General features: G+C 48.5%; 2 protein-coding genes and 1 non-coding gene across 3 annotated transcripts in view; 2 read left to right on the top strand and 1 right to left on the bottom strand.

Annotated features, from left to right (window-relative positions):
- Positions 1–5,443, bottom strand: part of LOC121101176 (basic proline-rich protein-like) — a 28,409-nt gene extending 22,966 nt beyond the window's left edge. Inside the window, exons 1-3 of the mRNA XM_040623774.1 lie at positions 5,341–5,443; positions 3,054–3,227; positions 2,669–2,957 (exon numbers count right to left, since the gene is read on the bottom strand). Of these exons, the coding sequence (XP_040479708.1) occupies positions 2,669–2,957; positions 3,054–3,227; positions 5,341–5,443 (566 nt within the window). The remainder of the gene's footprint in view (positions 1–2,668; positions 2,958–3,053; positions 3,228–5,340) is intronic.
- Positions 5,444–8,602: 3,159 nt separating this feature from the next.
- ZNF488 (zinc finger protein 488) lies at positions 8,603–10,844 on the top strand. Its single transcript, XM_008696151.2, has 2 exons — positions 8,603–8,664; positions 9,439–10,844. The coding sequence occupies exons 1-2, from the start codon at positions 8,603–8,605 to the stop codon at positions 10,451–10,453; spliced, it is 1,077 nt and encodes a 358-aa protein (XP_008694373.2). The 3' UTR covers positions 10,454–10,844.
- Positions 10,845–17,991: 7,147 nt separating this feature from the next.
- On the top strand, positions 17,992–18,095 carry LOC121101370. Its single transcript, XR_005833364.1, has one exon. It is a non-coding gene; the product is annotated as a U6 spliceosomal RNA (small nuclear RNA).

The following is an 18,095-nucleotide window of genomic DNA, read 5'->3' as shown; positions in this document are numbered from 1 at the left end:
TTTTTCTTATAGCCACTTGTTCTTTCATGTAAATTTTAGAATCAGCTCATCGATTCTGCACTCCCCCAAACCCTCTTAATATTTAATTACAATAACATTAAATATATAGATACATTTGAAAGGATTTGAAATTGCCATCCAGCCTCACCTATGGCAATGTCTCTATTTGTTTGGTCTTTTTTAATGCCTTTCATATAAAGTTCCCTACGAAGATCTTAAACTGTTTTGTCACATGCCTTTCCTATACTGTATATATACATATACATGTGTGCTTACATACATGCATATATACACATATATTTACATACATATATATATATAGCTGCTATTATAAATGGCATTTTAAAAAATAAAGTTTTTAAACTGTTAATTGGTGTTGTGGACACATTTATTAATTTATTGATTGTTCACCTAAATTGCTAAACCCTTTATTCTCACATATATCTGTAGAGCATATTGCATGGAGCCCTGGGTGTTATACACAAACAACGAATCATGGAACACTACATCAAAGACTAATGATGTACTGTATGGTGACTAACATAACGTAATAAAAAAATTTAAAAAAATAAAATATATCTGCAGAGCCATTTGGGTTTCTATAAAAAACAAAACCCAAAAAACACTGTGCTGACTAGTTCTCCAATGACATGTTGACTGGAAGCTGTGATAGAGGCATTCTTGATTTTAGAAGGAATACTTCTTTTGCTGGACATCTTCTAACAAATTAGCCAGTTTCACTACTCTTCTTAGTTTGCCAGAAATCCTGAATGAGTGCTGAATTTTATCTAAATTCTTTTTCTTTATATTTTGTGATGAATTTAATTTTTCTCCAGTAATTTATTAATATGATTAATTACATTAATGTATGTAACACCAATTTTCATATTTTATAAATAAACCCAACTTGGCCATGATAATTTTTGTAAACACTGCTGGATTGAGTTTACTATTCGTTTAGAATTTTTTTTTCATCTATGAACATGAGTGAGGCTGATCTGTAATTTCTTATCCTTGTGCTGTCCGTAACTGGTTTATTAAGTAATAATAGCCTCAGAAAATGTGCTTAGCATGTTTTTACTTTCCTTCCAAGATCTTGGAAATACTTTCAATGTGATCCCAACAATCTGCTCTGTGTATATGTGCTATAATATCATCTGTGCCTGGTGTTTCCTTTGTGAGAATTTTTTAAACTACTGATATCATTTATTTAATGTTTCCGGAACATTATGGACAGAATTGTGCCCCCCAACCTCAATTCATATTATGAAAGCTCTAACATTTAATGTGACTGTCTTTGGTTATACTCTATACCACAAGGAGGTGAGTCAGGTTAAAGGAGGTCATAAGAATGTGGCTCTCATCTTATAGGTCTGGTGTCATAAGGGGAGGAACTTTTTTGTGGTGCTTTGTTATGGCAGTCTGAGCAGGCGAACACACTGGATTATTTTGTGCTTGTATTTCTTTTATCAGTCATTTAGGTACCCTTTTTTCTAGGAATTTGGACATTTGTTTCCATATATTGGTATAAAGTTGTTCAGAATATGTTTGAGTTTTATATTTCTGCTCTATCTGTAGTTATATCTTTTGACTTCCTAGTATTACTTGTGTCTTTCCTTATTTATTGCATTCACAACAGGGAGCATATTGCCCCAAGGGGGTGAAAATTAGTCTTTTGACTTTTAATTATAAAGCACAGTACATAAAGAAATATACAGTAAATTCTTGGTATTAAAATTTCATGGGGGTCTGTGAAGGAAAAAACTTTAAAAAGCTTCTGGGGGAGGTAATAATAATAATAATAAACATTGGGAAGCACGGTCTTGTTTTATAATCAATTTCATTAGCATATTATCTATATTAATAATCTTTTCAAATAACTTTTGGCTTTGTTTTATTGTTTTACTGTTTTTTGTTGTATTTATCTTTTCTCTAAAATATTCTCCCTTTCATTTTCTTTGGGTTTCATTTTAGTATTCCTTTTCAAATATTTTAGGTTAATTATTAACTCATTTATTTTCACCATTTTCCCCCCAACATAACCATTTTTGGCTACAAATTTTCCTCCAAGCTTCTCTTTCACTACAGCTATATAAATGCTCACGTTAGGAATTTGATGTCTTGTTTCCATATTCCCCAAAAGAAAAGTTTTGCTTTGCGGATCTTCTAATGTATGTTCTGAACCAGCTTTTCCCCCCTCAGATTTACCATAATTTTTTTTCTTTACAACCTTATTTGTGTAATAGCTGCTCCAAAACCTGAGGAAAAGCACAGAGCCTGTCACCTTCTGTCCCTGCATCCCCTGCCCCCCAAGGGCATCCAGACCTTGACTGAGTGACTGGAGGCAGGAAGGAGCAGGGACTAGGGGCTGGTTTCCCTTTAGGTCCCTCAAGGACCTCCCTTCCTCAGTCTAATCTGCTCTGCACTCCCTCTGTGCTCCAGCAATGGGGCCCTCACATCTGGCTGCCATCGCACCAATTCTGGTGACCTGAGACCCTCTGCCATCTCTTCTCACCTGTCACAAGGAGCTCATCCGAGCCCTGTCATGAATGCCTCCCGCTCAGAAGCCATTCCCTCCCGCCGCCCGGCGCGTCTTCCGACCCTCGTCCGTGCCACCCTCCGTGGGGTTCCCTGACACCTTTGCTTTCTGCGAGGTCACGGAACTCACCGTGGTCTGGCGCAGTGCTGCCATCTCCCCGCTGAGGAGGCAGCGAGGCAGACGGACAGTTCCACGGAAGTTTGGGAGGTTCTCGCGGCGCCACAAAGGTGCAGTGTCCGTGGCGGCTCAGCCGGCAGGGGGAAGACCTGCCCGGACGCGGGGACGATCCCCGCGGGCCCCAGGAGAAGCCGTGGCGTCCAGGGCGGGCGAGCAGCGGCCGGGGCGGCTCCGCGTGGCCCAGGCGCCACCTCCCAAGGCGCGGGAGCTTTTCGCTCGGTGTGGCGCCAGCGCCGGGACGCTCCCCCTCAGCCCCGCCGCGGCCTGGCGCCGAGCAAAGGCCGCGTCACCTGGCGGCGGGCCGGCGTTTGCGGAGCCGGGCGCGCGTGGCTCGCACCCAGCTCCCCTCTCGGCCGGTCGCGTCGACTCGCAGGCCCCTCCCGGAAGGGGCGGGTGGGAGGGGGGCTGCCCGAGGCCCCGCCCCGGAGGCGGGAGCAGTCCGGGGGGGCGGGGTCCGGCCGGCCCGGGGGTTCGCGCGCCAGGTTCCGACTGGTGTGTGGTGCCACCGGACCTGGAAGCGGTCGGGGCCGCCAGCGCAGCGGGGGAGCCGAGGTGAGACGCGCCGTCCTGCCCCCGGGACGGGCTGCGAGTGGACGTGGGGGGCGCGGTTCATCCCACTTCTGCTGGCCTTTGCCCAGGGCAGAGTGCGCAGTCCTGCCCTTGATGGCCGGGTTCTTTAATCCCCTTGGGCACCAGCTTCCTTCATCTCGCCCCCCTTTTATTTTCTCCCCGTGCCCCCCAGTCCCTGCCTTCTGCCTCTATCTTTTGTCTCCTTGTCTCTTCCTGTTTTTCTCCGTCGTCTGTCTCACTTTTTCTTGCCTGTCTCTTCTTCATTACCTATTTTCCCTGTCCTACCCCTTCTCTTTTTCCTACTCTGTCTCTCTTGGTCTTCTCCTTCGCCCCACCCCCACCCTGCCCCAAGAATCCTGCCTTTTGATTTTTTTCTCCTAGGATGACTTTTGGGGCTGCAGTTCTTTTCAGTCATTCCATCTCTCCACCCATCCTCTCATCCCCTGTTGCTCTGTTACACTCAGCCAGAGCTTGTGCTGGGCGCTAGGGTAATAATGGTGCATCTGTCCCAGATCCTATCTCCAACAGATTACAGCCAAAGATTTGGGCATTCAGTGCCTGTTTTGGAAAAAATACATAAATGATCTAGTTATAAATATCTGAGATTTAGGGGGAGCTGGAAGAAAACAATCGTGGAATCGTGGAATCGTTGAATCGTTTTCTTGGCATTTGCCTGTAGTAATAGGCAGAGACAGCACAGCAGGAAGCTAAATCATGCAGAAACCTTTAGGGGACATTGGGGCCCACACCATCCTTCCCTGGAAATAGTGTTAAGGCCAGGTTGATAGGGAGGGAAGGGGTGGAATTCAGAGCTTACTTGTGGGAAGACAATAGAGAGGTCAGGGCTTAGCATGTGAAACCATTCAGTGAGAGTTAAAATACGAAATGAACTGTGTATTTCTGAAATAGACACTTGCCGATGTGCTGATGTGCAGAATTTAAGTTACATAATTATGCTGAATCAGACAGGCATTTTATAGCAATTATTTTATAGCAATTATTGTGGCATTTAAGATTAGTGTTTTGGTGTGCATTAGGTGGGACCACAGTTGAAAATATCCTCATCTTAGTATCAAAGGTTGTCTTAGACACATACTAAGTGAAGAAATCTAGAAAAACAAACCTGATTCATCTGGAGGGAATAAAGTAGAAGTATTGTATATTAAAGCAATGTTTCGCTTCTTGTTAAAAATGTGAATTTGTAGGAGACGTGATTTCATTGTTTTATGATATTTTTATGACATACAGCTGTATGTTCAAACATACATACACACCATATATATGTTTATATATATGTATGTTTATATATATGTTTATATATGTATGTTTATATTTGTTTATATATATGTACATATGTTTATATATGCATATGTTTATATATATATGTAAACTTGTTTGTTTTTAAAGCTGTTAATTACCACCTATCACAGAGGGTTTTTTAAATAAATAATTTAACCTTTTGGTTTATTATGATTTTTAATGGTATTTCAGTTTATTTGACTTTTCAGTTGTTATGGGAAAGCAAAGGTGACATTACTTAAATCACACAAACAAAAATGAAATATGATGGAAGAGGATTGCAGTGTGTTTATTGAAAGAATTTTTTCATTTTAAACCAAAGAGCATTGGACAAATTCTTAAGTGTACGCATGGAGCTTTGATTCGCGAGGTTGTTTTCTGCATTGAAGAGTTAAATTGAGTTTTAAGTCATGGTACCGCTGACTTCCAGTGTGTCAGGACTCTGGAGGGGTGGGATGAAAGGGATGCTTTGCCAATGATTTAAAACCATCATGTCTGCTTTGCTTAGCAGATTTCTTTTTCAGAAATCCAGGAATGATAACTTTTTTTTAAAACAGATAACCACAATAAAAAGATTTTTTCAAGGTTTTGTGTTGAGCTGCAATGCTTTTCAATTTCGTTTCCTTCTTTTAGTAGGCTGTATCTCCCCTTTGTGGTAGATGATGCTATTACTGGCATCAGGAGGAGTCTGGCTGAGCGGTTTGATATACAAGGCACGGACTTTCCCCGGAAGGCCGCCACTGGGATTGGTCTACATGGCCAAGTTGTGTTAGGACTCCAGCCGACCGCGATATGGGCCTGGTGTCTGGCTGCATCCCGGGAATCCTTCATTTGGTTTTGCTTGAACGCAGCAGGCATTGCGGCTGAAGGGATATAGACGGAGCTGGACATAGAGCCTATGGGGTTTGGCTGGGAAGACCTCTTCTCTCCCAGCTCCATGGCATCAGCAGCCAGCCTCCAGGAAAGCCTGGATAGCTCTCCAGTTTTTAATTTTCTCATGATTCCAGGGCTGGGAGGATGCATGTGTATTTCCCGTTCAGGAAGACCCAGGACGTCACAATCCATATGTAGAAGAGGTGGATAGATAATTATCCTCTGGACTCTGCCAGAATGGCCTGAGAAACATCTCCCAGGTCTAGGGAAACCAAAGGACTAGAGCACAGGTGATACTATCTGCTCTTGGTTGTTTTAGCTAAAGAGGAAGTCAGACACAGGAGGATACTAGCTGGTGGTCTAAATGGTATCACTGACTAAGATCCAGTTTCTGAGTGAGATGCAGCTTGGAAAGGCTGGAGGCTGGCCAGCTGACAGAGGTTGGAGAGTACCTTCAGATACCTCAGGGAAAGGAGGTCACCCAGTTGTTTACTGAAAGTTCTTTCTTTTGTGAATGAAGGGGGACGGAGGAAAACAGACAGGGCATTTGGTCACTCATTAAACACTATTGTGCACTGGTTCCTGGGAGCGCAGGAGTAGAGGAAAGGCAGCCAGGAGGTTGACTCTTACTTTTGCACTCCTGTGACAATAATGAATAAATTAATGCTACTTAACATTTATTGAGCCAGGCTCTTTAACACTTCACATACCTTAATCTACCTAAGCTTTACCAACCACCTGATGAAGTAGGCTCCAAGGTCATCCTGTTTTAGAAAGGTCCTTTTTTAGATGAGAAAACAGGCAGAGAGGGGTTCAACACCTTGCCCATGGCCACAGGATTGGTGAGAGCAGAGTTGGGCTGGGTCGAGGCATCTGACATGAGAGCCCATGCACTTATCCTCTATGTAATATAAAGCTTGATGTTTATATGGGGTGGCCTGGTCATAGTATGAATAGTTTGTGGCCAAGTGAAAGAATGATCACAGGCTGCACTCGGTGCCCTGGAAATGGGTAATACACAAAGACACGTGTGTTTGTAACACTGGGAAGTGGGTGAGGCTTCATCTCCAAGAATGTAGCCCTTCTTGTGTTAGTCAGTGGAATCCTCACTGGTGGCTCAGGAAGGTTGAGAGCATGAGGGAGAAGTATCCTGTATGATAGGGAAGGATGGATATGATCAGACACCATGTCCACTTGGGGAGCTCAGATTCAGAAGGTTTCAAAGATCATCACTTATAATCCCATGACCTAAGAGCTCAGAAATGTTGGAGAGTCTGGGGTGGAGATCAGGTCCTTTCAATAGGAAGACCGCGAGGTGGTACTGAAAGATGTCTGTGTGGCTCAGGGGGTTTCTTGCTAAGCTCAGACTGAAAGATCCAGGGAGGACAAGAGAACCCTTCTTAGGACACACATAACAGAGTGATGAGGATGAGCAGATCGTGTCAGGGAGTGAGAGCTCAGAATGAATTGAGGCTATTGAGGAACAGCCAAGGGTCGCTTGATATTGCATGGGAGCAAGGAGAACAAGGGGTGCATAGATTCCCTGAATGTCTGACAGAGAACCATCCTCCAGTTGCAAAGGGAGTTGGTAGGTCCACACAGGAAGGACGAAGGAGCGAGGCAGCACCGAGCAGCCATGCATGTGGTGTCCTGACCCAGAACTCACTGGCCAGGGCATGATGTGACCCCAGAGATGACATCATGCATCTGCACAGGTCATCTGAGAGGTGGATCACAGGACAGGTGCATGAAGCCTGGAGGTGGATGAGACCCAGAGTCTGATGTTGACCCTTGGAAAGGGCCTGTGAGTCGTTTGACAGGAAGAGATGAGCATCAGGAGCTGGCACAGGCTCACTGGGGACCGTCCACATCAGACACACATCATTTTCCCCTTCGAGAGGCTTCCATCTGGCAATGTCACAGACAGAGTGACCAGTTAGATGTGTCCCAGAGTGTTGTGAGACATTGTTTGCACTTGCCAGAGTGACCTTAGCCCAGCAGAGCTGATGCATGAGAGAGAGGTGACCCTCAGGGAGCTCGGTCATGCCAGAGGTCCCCAGCCAGTTCAGTACCCCCATCTCCTCTATTCTTCTTCTCCTCCTCCTCCTTATTACTATTATTATTATTATTATTACATTAGCTCCCTTCCTTTCTCCTCCTTCTGTTGGTCCCATTATTATAATTAAGATTTGAATAATAAAATTGATAGAGCATGAAGTTGGATGGATATCTAATATAGTGATTGGCAGACTTCAGACCCACAACGGTCTCAAGAAGCTGGAAGCAGTGCTGCGTTTAGCAATGTGGCATTTGGCAGCTTGGAGATGAATGCAGTTGGGTGGAATCATGCAACTTCCCTCGTGTGCTTACTGTGAAAATTCCATGCAGTAAGGTGTAGGAAGCCTCTGGCATCTCTGGCATATGTGAACCTACATAGTCAAGAAACGGTCACTTCTATTTTACATGATGCAGCATCCCTGATAGTAAATATTTCATCCTGCAGTAAGATCCCGTGTTCCAAATTTGAATGCTGAAAACAGTTGTCACATCTGTGGCTCAGGGCACTCCGAACATTTTTGATGACTGGGTCTACATGGCTGTGGTTGGTAGAGGTTGCCTGAGCTGTGAAAGCAGCCCAGTGGGCCTGTCTGCAGACGGGTGCAGGGTGCAGCAGGACCCGGAGGACAGCAGCAGGGCACCTGCCCAGGCTTGGGAAAGACATCCTGTGGTTCTAAAATGTCATCTGGAAAGCTGTCTGAGGCAGAGCTGGGAGGAGAAGGAGAGACGGATTGGGGGGGAATGTGTGTGTGTGTGTGTGTGTGTGTGTGTGTGTGTATTTGAGGGTGAGTGTATGTGTGTTTGTGTGAGTGTATGTGTATGTGTGTATATGTGAGTGTGTTTATGTGTTTGTGTTTGTGAGTGTAGGTGTATTCGAGTGTGTGTGTGAAGATGTGTGTGCGTTCGTGTGAGTCTGGAACAGCCAGTGCTGCTCGCCAGCCTGGAGAGGGTGGGGGCATACTTGAAGATGGGTGTCCTAGCTTCAAGAACTGGCTGGTGGAGTTGATCTGGCAAGGGCAGGGAGGAAAGCCTCCCTAGGAGGGCTGATGGCACTCTCTCCTCCTCAGTGCCACCTCCCATGTGGCCATGAGTGTCTTTCCTCCAAGCCTTGAGGACCTCCAGGGCAAAGTGGAGGCTGGTCTAGCTGAGTAGGCCCAGCAGTTTGGCACAAGAGGACAGTTGACAGGTGAGCAGAGGAGAAGGAAATGGATTAATGTCTGAGGAGAACCAAGTGTGGGCTCGCTGGCGAGTGGATACGGGGTAGACCCACGCTTGCTTCAGGGGCAGCTCCAGGTGGAGAAGAGGTGGCTGCCCCCCAGGCTTGGGAGTGGGGCCCAGACCCACCCTGGCATGCCTGGGCATTTATTGTCCAGCCTTTACCCTCTGGCCACCTGCGCTGCAGGAGTTCCACTCCCAGGTGCTCAGTGTCCTGGCATGTCTGATGCTGTGGAAGAAAAATGGACACACTGAGCAGCAAGACTGTTCTAAAAAAAAATGAAAACTTTCATAAATCTGAGTGGAAAGAGATTAGAGTTGTCACCGGGTCAGAACTGCCTGGTGGACACGTCGTGTGCTGAGCGAACACAGCAGCTGCTGCCTGGACGCTGGCAGGTGCAGGGGCAATGCGGAGCCTCGCCCCTGGGTGGCAGGGTCACATGGTGTGGTCTTTCCTCTCTGATGGAGTCCTGGAGGTGAAAGCAGGTGGCGCAGCGCCCCGAGTCAGGGTGAGGTGCTGCATCTGTAGTAGTCAGGCTTCTTTGGATGAACACAACAAAGATGAAGAGCGCATGTCTCACTGCTGTTACTTCCTCTCTGTGCAGAGTCCTGTGGTCCAATTGCGGCTGGCGTAGCCGACGTTGAAGCTCTCCAATCTCACGGCTCCTCCCTCGGTCAAGCCCTCCAGAACACCAAAGCCCCTGAAGCATCTGCCTTTGTCAGCTGGCTCACACCCTGCTGGTCAACATGGCTGCTGGGAAGGGTGCTGTGCGGAGCTCTTCAGCTGAAAGCAGATGGCGGCTTAGTGAAGCCGACCAGGGCAGGGGTTGCAAGCCGGTGCTGCTGGAGAAAACCAACCACCCGGGCTCTGAGCCTGCCGCAGGTGGTGGGGGCCAGCCTGAGGACTGTGCTGAGCTGGCGCTGTCAGCAACTCCAGGCGAAGTCAGACTGGGAAAGCCAATGGCCCAGAAGGTGTGCTGGGAACAGGGGCAGAGTGCCTTCACGGAGGTGCCTCAGTTCAAGAAGAGGCTGGAGGGCGCGCAGGCCAAGGAGAGGGAGCATGATAACCCCACAGGCCAGCCTGGCCCCCAGCAGCTGACCCACGGCACCCCCAGGGATCCAGCTGGCAGCAAGGTCGTCTCTTTGTGGCCCAGTGGAGCCCGAGGGGAGCAAAGAAGCGCCTTCAGCAAACCAGCCAGGTGTCCCACAGGGAGACCTGGGCCAACCTCTCTCTTCCAGGCAGGCAGACCTGCAGATGCCCTTGGGGACCTGTTGGGACTCATCAACACGGTAGATGTCCCTTGTTGGGGTCAACTTTCAAATTCTAAGTTTTTGGTGGGTGATTTCTGGAACCTGCAAACGTTGCCACAAAATGCTCCTGTCTGCAGTGCTTTTGTGGGTGCCCCCACACTGTGGCTAAAGCATGCCACGGGCCAGACACCCACACCCTCCTCGTCCTCATCCCCTGCCTCCTGGGCTCTGCAGCCACCCACCTTCACCTCCCTGGGCCTGTGCACTCAGAACTGGTGTGCAAAGTGCAACCTTTCCTTTCGTCTGACCTCCGACCTGGTCTTCCACATGCGGTCCCACCACAAAAAGGAGCATGCAGGGCCTGACCTTCATTTTAAGAAGCTGAGAGAAGAGGCCCTCACATGTCCTATTTGCCACGAATACTTCCGGGAGCGCCACCACCTGTCTCGGCACATGACTTCTCACAGTTAGCCGGTGACCGTGGAGCAAACCTATAGAGGCAGCTTCTAAGATTCGGCAATGAGCTGGAGATGGCTCCCTGGGGTTTCCTTTGAAAAGGCTGGTCAGAGTAGCCTACAGGGCTGTCTGCACTGGAGTTCATAGACGAACACCTTGATCATCATTTGAAAAAGAGAGCCCTAGGCCGTGATGTGTTTTGAAATAAAGTCATGAAGTAAAATGATATGTTTTGTTAACCTGGGGCATCGGGACTACGAGGCATGAAGTGGAGGCCCTGCTCCTGTCACCATTCTGTTTGTTCCACGTGGAGGCAAGTTTGGCCCGCAGCATGGGCTTTGGAGGCAGACAAACCTGGATTCAAATCTTTCACATTGGACACATTGCTTTAACCGTCTGAGCCCCAGTGTTCTTTTTTTTTTAATAATAATTTTTTTATTATATTATGTTAGCATACAGTACATCCCTGGTTTCTGATATAAAGTTCGATGATCATTAGTTGCGTATAACACCCAGTGCACCATGCAATACGTGCCCTCCTTACTACCCATCCCCAGCCTATCCCATTCCCCCACCTCCCTCCCCTCTGAAGCCCAGTGTTCTTATCTGTAAATGGGGAGGGGGACTCCTGTGTCTTAGGGATGTCGTCAGGGCTACGTGGGAAGGTGTGTGGAAAATAGCCAGCATGACCCTTGGCACAGTGTGATCACTGAGTAAATGATATTTATTATTGTCCAGATCAGTCAGCTGTTGTTAACTAACAAAATCTCAGTGGCAAACAACTCAAAGCATCTGTTTCTCACTCGAGAGTCTGTGGGTTGGCTGGGTTGAGTTGGTCTTGGCTGGGCTTGGCTCCAGGTCACAAATTACCTTTAAGTTCATATCTTTTACTCTAGGACCGATGGGCTTCCCAGATAATACTTCTCTCACGTTTATGCCAAGAACCCAAGAAGGAAAATCCAAATACACAAGCACACCTCAAGTCTCTGCTTGAGTCAGTTTTCTTTTTTTTTTGAGAGAGAGAGTGCAAGAGTGTGAGGGAAGGGGCAGAGAGAGAGAGAATCTTAAGCAGGTTCCTTGCTCAGCGTGGAGCCCAACACGGGGCTTGATCTTAAGACCCTGAGATCATGACCTGAGCCGAAACCAAGAGTCAGACGCTTAACCGACTGAGCCATCCAGGCGTCCTGAGCCATCCAGGCGTCCTTTGGGTCACTTCTACTCACATCCTCTCAGCCAAAGCAAGTCAGCAGCCAAGCCCAAAGTAAATGGGTGATATGTGTGTGCGGCCCACGGTGAAGCCATGCTGAGGGCGTGGATGTGAAATCCTACTACAGGAGCATGAAGAATTGGGACCAATAATTCAACCAACACTTGCTCCATGGTTCTTCACATTCTGAATATGTGAAAGGGGGCAAAAGGAACAAGACATCCACCCACCCACACACCCCTTAGCTCTCAGGAAGTGATCATGTACAACAGTTTAGGCTTAAAACCTTGTGAAAATTAAGAGAGTTCTGGCTACTGGTATCTACCGCATGTTGTGTTTCTCTCGGTAACTGTTCTGTTTATCTGCGTTTGTCCTTGCAAACCTCAGGTCATAAATTCTGATGTAACTCAGGCCAGTTTGTGTGAAGGCCATCAGTTGGGAGTTCTTTCGAGTCAGTGAGTTCTTTTGACTGGTTTCCACTTCCCTTTCAGGACATGTTCATTTGATCTGCAATCTTCAACCCTCCGGTGGGACCTCTGGCACAGAGCTCAGCTGTGGTTGGGAAGGAGCTGGTGGGGGCGTCTCAGACAGCAGCCAGTGAGCCATCCAAACAGCCCCCAAACTCGACTTCTCTCCCTTTCCATGTGTCCACCTGGTGCAGGCAGCAGCAGGTTCCACCTGGCTCCCCTACCCCCAGCCTCCTGACTCACCCTCTCCTCACCTTCCACCCACACACCCATCCGTTCTCCACTCAGAGCCAGCCATTTATTCACTCATTTATTGACCTCCTCAGGCACTCCTGCCGTGTCAGGCCCATGGTCCTTGTTCAGGGTATGTAGCCTCGTGTACAGCATGACAGATGCCAGAGGACTGTGTGGGGGCGCTGGGCACATGGGAGCAGGCCCGTATCAGACCTGTAGGAGGGGCTCCCAGAGGCCTCCTGAGGAGTGGGGGCAAAAGCAGATCATCAAAGTCCAGCAGGTGCAGGAGGCTCAGACGGGGGCGGTGGCTGGGGAGGAGGGGACCGGAGCTACAGATGCTCTGGGATGCCATAAGGCCCGTGTGAGAACCGAGTGAGACGGTGGCCCTCTGAGATGGAGACAGAGGAAGGCCTCCAAGGACACAAGTTTGGCCCAGGGCACAGGAAGGCTGGATCTGAGAGGCACGTTGAGGAATCCTCTGGCTGCAGTGGGAAGGGTGGGCTGGAGGAGAGGAGAGGACCCCCTGAAGGAGCCTCAGCATCTGGAAGGAGCCAGCAGTGCTCCCTGCAGGCACCAGCAGGGAGGTTTGGAGGCCCACCTCCCTGAGAGAGACAAGGGACGCTCTGTAGGAAGGTCCCTTTCCCCACAGAAGGGGGCTGAATCTTCAGGGAGCCTCGGTCCCCTGCCGTCCCTTGTGGGTAAGGAAATGGCGCCCCCTGGATTGTGAAGTGGAGGCTCCACGTGATACACTGACATGTTGTTGAATCTGTAGGACGCGTAGGAGGTAGATCTTTAATTCCCATGTTACTGCAGAGGAAACTAAGCTCCAAGAGATTAAGCGTCTTTTCTAAGATCATAGGTTCAGGAGAAATGGTGCAAGAATAAGGTCCCAGGACCACCCAACTCTGAGCTCACATCCTTCTCAGCCTGCCACGCATCTGCTCAACATGTAGTTACGTGGCATCACGGATGGTTTAAAAAGTAGGATTTAGGGCCAGGCACTGACCCCTCCTAAAATTTCGCCTTGCACCCTGCATACACCCCCACATTTCCTATTGCCCTTTCCTTGAACACTTTTCTGTGATCTTGTGTGCTACATGATTTGTCTTATTTCCTGTGTCTCTCCCATTACTGGAGCGTAAGTAAGCTCCACAAGGGGTTTTTGGTTTTGTTCACTGCTGTAGCCCCAGCAGGAAGAACAACGTAGGAACATAATAGATGTTCAACAGATGTTTGTTGAAAGAAAGAATGAATGAATGGGATGCCTGGTTTCAGTCTCACCCCTGACAAACCTTGAGTCAGCTGCTCATAAGTGTTTGGGTCTCTATCAGACGGTATGCACAGCTGTCCTCTTCTGGCTTATTGGATTAGTCCATATTTCTGTGAAATCACTTTGAAAGGCACAAGTGCACTATACTAAGACAGAATCGAAATTTGGAATGGAAAGAGACTCTAGGGTTCTCCTGCATCCTCTCACTTTACAGCGGTGAGCACTGAGGTCCACTGAGGAGCAGACCTGCAAAGTGATGCCGGGCAAGCGGCGGTGAGGTCAAGGCCGGGACCCCTGAAATGTCAGCCTGGGCATCTTCCCTGACCTGCCCGCACGCTGCTAAGAACATTGACTGCAGCCTCATGCAGGATTACTACTAGCAGTGACCCCATCATTTTCAAGGAAGGGAGACATTTTGAAAAATATTAAAGCTAACCAAATAAAAGTTATGAAGAAGTGTAACAGAATATCTTCCCCCAACTTTATAAGATGCAGTTCGTTTAATAAATGCAGTCGTTTTATTAACTGTGGTGATGCATTAATAAAAACAAATGGACATGCAAGTTGCTTTGCAGCCACTGAAATTGACAAACTCCAAGATGACTTATGGAAATGCTGTCTTACAGTTTATGAACGTGGCAGCTCCTACTTGTCACCAGGCTGGGTTCCCAAAATCCCCTTGGCAGTCAAATCCTGTCTCATCCTTTCTTCTCTCCTGCCCTTCCAGAGTAGTCACTCTAAATCATGACTTTGCCCAAGCTCCCTCTGCCACCTTCCATACTAGTTAAGAGTTGGCTGGTGATGTTGCCACAAAACATCACATCAGCAGGTGCGAATTTTCCCCTCTAATTCTGGGGTAAGAATGACCACATTCTTTAAATCCTCTGTATCTAATTTAATCTGCTCTGTACCCCGACCCTGTGGTTCTGGTAAGATATGCAGTCTGTCATTTTCAAATTCCTCCTCTGTCTTTCAGGTTCACAGAAAGTTCTCCCAATGTGCCCCACCTATGAAGGTAGCCTCCCTGAGCGTCACACGGTCTCCCTGTGGGGCACTGATATTTTTGTCTCTGTCCTCCAATGTGTTCAGTCTCCTCCCCTCTTCCAGAATCTTGGGCCTTGGCTCTTTTCTGGCATGTTGTCATTACGGATGTCACACAAAAACCACTGAGTCAATGAACAGAAAGTCTTGGCTAATTTCTTGGAATAGGCGAGGGAAAACACCTTCTAGTGGCTGGACAATGGCAATGTGTATCTTAATCTCCCAAGCAGCAGCCATTCAGTTAAGATTTATGAGTCCCCAAAATGTGCTAATGAGACTAAAATAAGACATTCTGAATTCAGGTCCATTTTAGTTCTCAATTGTAACCAAGATCTTCTCCCCCCCCCCCCGGCTGAGATCCTGGATTTCAACTTCTGGCCAGTTCTTGAATCTTAGACCTTAAAGACAGGGTATCCTACTCAAATGACTCTATAATTAGATCACTGAATGTGAATGAAGTCCACTGGGCTTAGGGAGGGGGAGGGAGGAGGAGGGAGGGTGGGTCTGACACCTAGAATTCCTGTGTCCTGGGTGAAGGAAGGAGTTTTAGTGCCAGGCTGAACACAGGCCTCAAGAAAGGCTAGAAATCGGTACTGTATGTGAAATTAGTGATTCAGTTGGTTTTTAAAAGCCGATGGCCGGAGTAGCATGGACTTAAGAAAGCACATTAGCGACGATGGTGATGGGGAGAGGGAGGAACGACCAGCTGGAGACCCCTGACTCTATTATGTATCTAGACTTGGAAGAGGCTGGGTGCTGGGCCCAGCCCTGCTAACCTTACACAAACCGCCCTATTATTCTGGGCACAAGAAGAGAACCTCCCACATCGGGGCTTAAACTCACCAGTTGTTCCAAGGTGAACCCTGCATTCCCCCTTTCTTGAAAGGTGCTGGCGCCCCCTGGAGGCAGCGAGCCTCCCCTGCAGGCCACTTCTCTTCAGACAGGGTTTTATAAACCCTGGTTAACTGCATAATTTTGTTTCTGTTTTTGTAGAAGTCATGAGAGAGGACTAAAAATCATATAGTAAGAGATAAATCCCATAGAAAAAATGTTTTATTTTTTAAAATAAATTATTCTCCAGTGTGTTTTAATTTGTGCCACTTCCTGGGAGAGAATTTCCAGAAACCAATTTTGAATGGAGGTTGGGGAGGCAGTACCTTCTGGGAGGGGGGTTGGGATTCCTTAAATTTAACATTTTCTTCCCTGGCTGTCTTACGTTTTCCTGGGGCAGGAGACAGGAAGCCAGTGGCCTCTGATACCCTTGCTATTCTAAGCTGCTTGGATTAGCAAGCTATTTTCACTGCCAGTTGCTCTCATCAGCAAGGCGGCAAGGAGGTCCTCGGGCCAGGTGGCTGCTAATCCTATGGCACCCAGGAGGTGCGAGATGCGTGTCCTCCAGTGGGGATCTCCTAGGCAGGCTTCTTTGCCCGCAAGTGATTGGGGTTGCATCCTTTTTTTCTGAGCTGTGTCCTCTCCTTGCATTAAAGGTGTGGATAATCAAGGCCCTCACTGACATGCAAACATGGCCATCGGCTGTGTGTTGGGCCATGTGGGCAGACGCAGAGACATAGCAAGCAGGAGGGTGAGATGGGAGAAGAGCTGGGCTCCTCCCCTCTGATGCTCCAGGGTGGTCCCTGGCTCCTGCTGGGCTGGGGGCTTCGGAGAAGTCTCCAGCAAGGATCCTGATGGTGAAGGTCCAGCCTGTCTGTGGCCTAGGGTTACCTCAGGAAAAGGGGAGGACAGGCTGGCCCAGCCCCCTCACTGCAAGTCAGTGGGTGCCTTGTGTGGGGGGGTCCTCAAGCAGGGGGACCTGAGAAGGTTGCATGGCAGAGCAGTGGCCCTGACTGCAGGCCGGGCCACAGAATGGGGGTAGGAGTCTGTGGTGGGAATATAAGAACCAAGCCAGGACCCCAAAACAAGGGAGGGGGAATGGCAGGTGGGCCCAGAGCAGAGTGCTATTAACTCAGACAACTCATCATCCTCGTGATTGTGTGGACACAGCAGGGTGGGGGTAGAGAGGAGGGAGTTTGGGTTAGCTCTCAGGTGTCTGCCCTAATTTCAGGAGGGAGGTGTGGCTGTGCACAAGATGGGGTCTTGGGGACAGGAGCAGGCCTTGGCCAGGCAAGGTGAAAGAAGGTAGAGGTGATGAGCTCATACTGGGACATCAAGAGCTCAAGGGGCCCATAGTCTTGGAGCAGAGGCTGCTAGGCGGCTGTGGGTCACCTGGCTCTGCCATCGGAAGAGAGGCTTGGTGGGATTTTGTTTTCCTTTTCCTTTTTCCCCAGTTTTCTGTCTCCAAGCAGGTAACAATGCAAGAAAACCAGCTCAGGAATATTGACACTTTCTCTTTAGTCTGAACAGACCCCTTGGGTCTCCTTCTCCCACTTCAGGCCCTCTTTCCAGACCAGGCCCAGGGCCTCTTCATGATATGGTAGAAACATCAGGGTCTTTGTAGCGAGACAGATGGGGGTTCCAAGCTCACCTGTCCCCTAGCCCAGCTGTACCAGACAGTACAGTTTGTTGTTTTTAAAAAAAAGTCTGTGGTTGATGGAAGCAGAAAAGGATATCTTGAGAGGAGCCTGGCCTGCACCCAGCATTGGATAGGCAGGCTGAGGGCTCGGGGTGGACAGTGGGCAGGAAAAATGAGCTACTCAGCAGGACCTCAGCCATGGTCCGGCAGGGGGACGGCCTCTGGAGGACGTTGCTGTCCCCCACGCTGAGCGGGGGCATGACTCTGCTGCTCTGCACACTAGGCATGTGGCCACTGCTGCTGCCCAGCTCCCACTTGCTTAAACATTCAACCTGCTTAAACATATGAAATATTCTGCACAGGGACCTCTGATTGGCCCAGGAAGGACCTCGTGCCCATACCCTGCTGGCCGGGGAGCTGGGAAAGTGAACTTCTGGTGTGTCCCGCTTGATGGTGGGGAAATGGTGTCAGATGACATTGACTGCACACTGGATTAGCTCATTTGGTCTTCATAGCCCTGAAGGTGCTACTTTGTCTCTCATTGTACAGATGAGAAAAACCGAGTCCCAGAGAGGTAAAGCAACTTGCCCAGGTTTGTGCAGCTGGGAAGTGGCTGGCCTGACCTTCCCCCGGGGCCAGGTTCAGGACGGAACTGGGCTCCCAAACACCTCGCTGCTCTTAGTGAGTCTGTTTCCCACAGGTTCAAATGGGGAGTTGGTCTCTGAACATTCAAAGGGGGTGCATGTGTTGGGTGGCCTAAAGGAGGACACATGTCCGTTGTGCTACCCATGTGCCCTGCTGTGAATTATTGAGCTTAACTGAGTGTCAGCTGACTCCTGCGGAAATGGTAAGAATGGTTGTCCAGTGCTCGTTTCGGCAGCGCATATACACAAATCACAGCGATACAGAGATTAGCATGGTCCCTGCGCAAGGATGACACACAAATTTGTGATGTGTTCCATTAAAAA

Source organism: Ursus maritimus, unplaced genomic scaffold (assembly GCF_017311325.1).
Source record: "Ursus maritimus isolate PB19 unplaced genomic scaffold, ASM1731132v1 scaffold_7, whole genome shotgun sequence".
Classification (NCBI taxonomy): domain Eukaryota; kingdom Metazoa; phylum Chordata; class Mammalia; order Carnivora; family Ursidae; genus Ursus; species Ursus maritimus.
This window is presented reverse-complemented; position numbering and strand designations above follow the sequence as displayed.

What these genes read in the sequence shown, in the direction of transcription:
- ZNF488 (XM_008696151.2), top strand. Translation starts at nt 8,603, where the DNA reads ATGAGTGTCTTTCCTCCAAGCCTTGAGGACCTCCAGGGCAAAGTGGAG. An exon ending in GTGGAGGCTGGTCTAGCTGA is followed by an intron (nt 8,665 to 9,438) that starts GTAGGCCCAGCA and finishes AAGCCCCTGAAG; the next exon opens with CATCTGCCTTTGTCAGCTGG.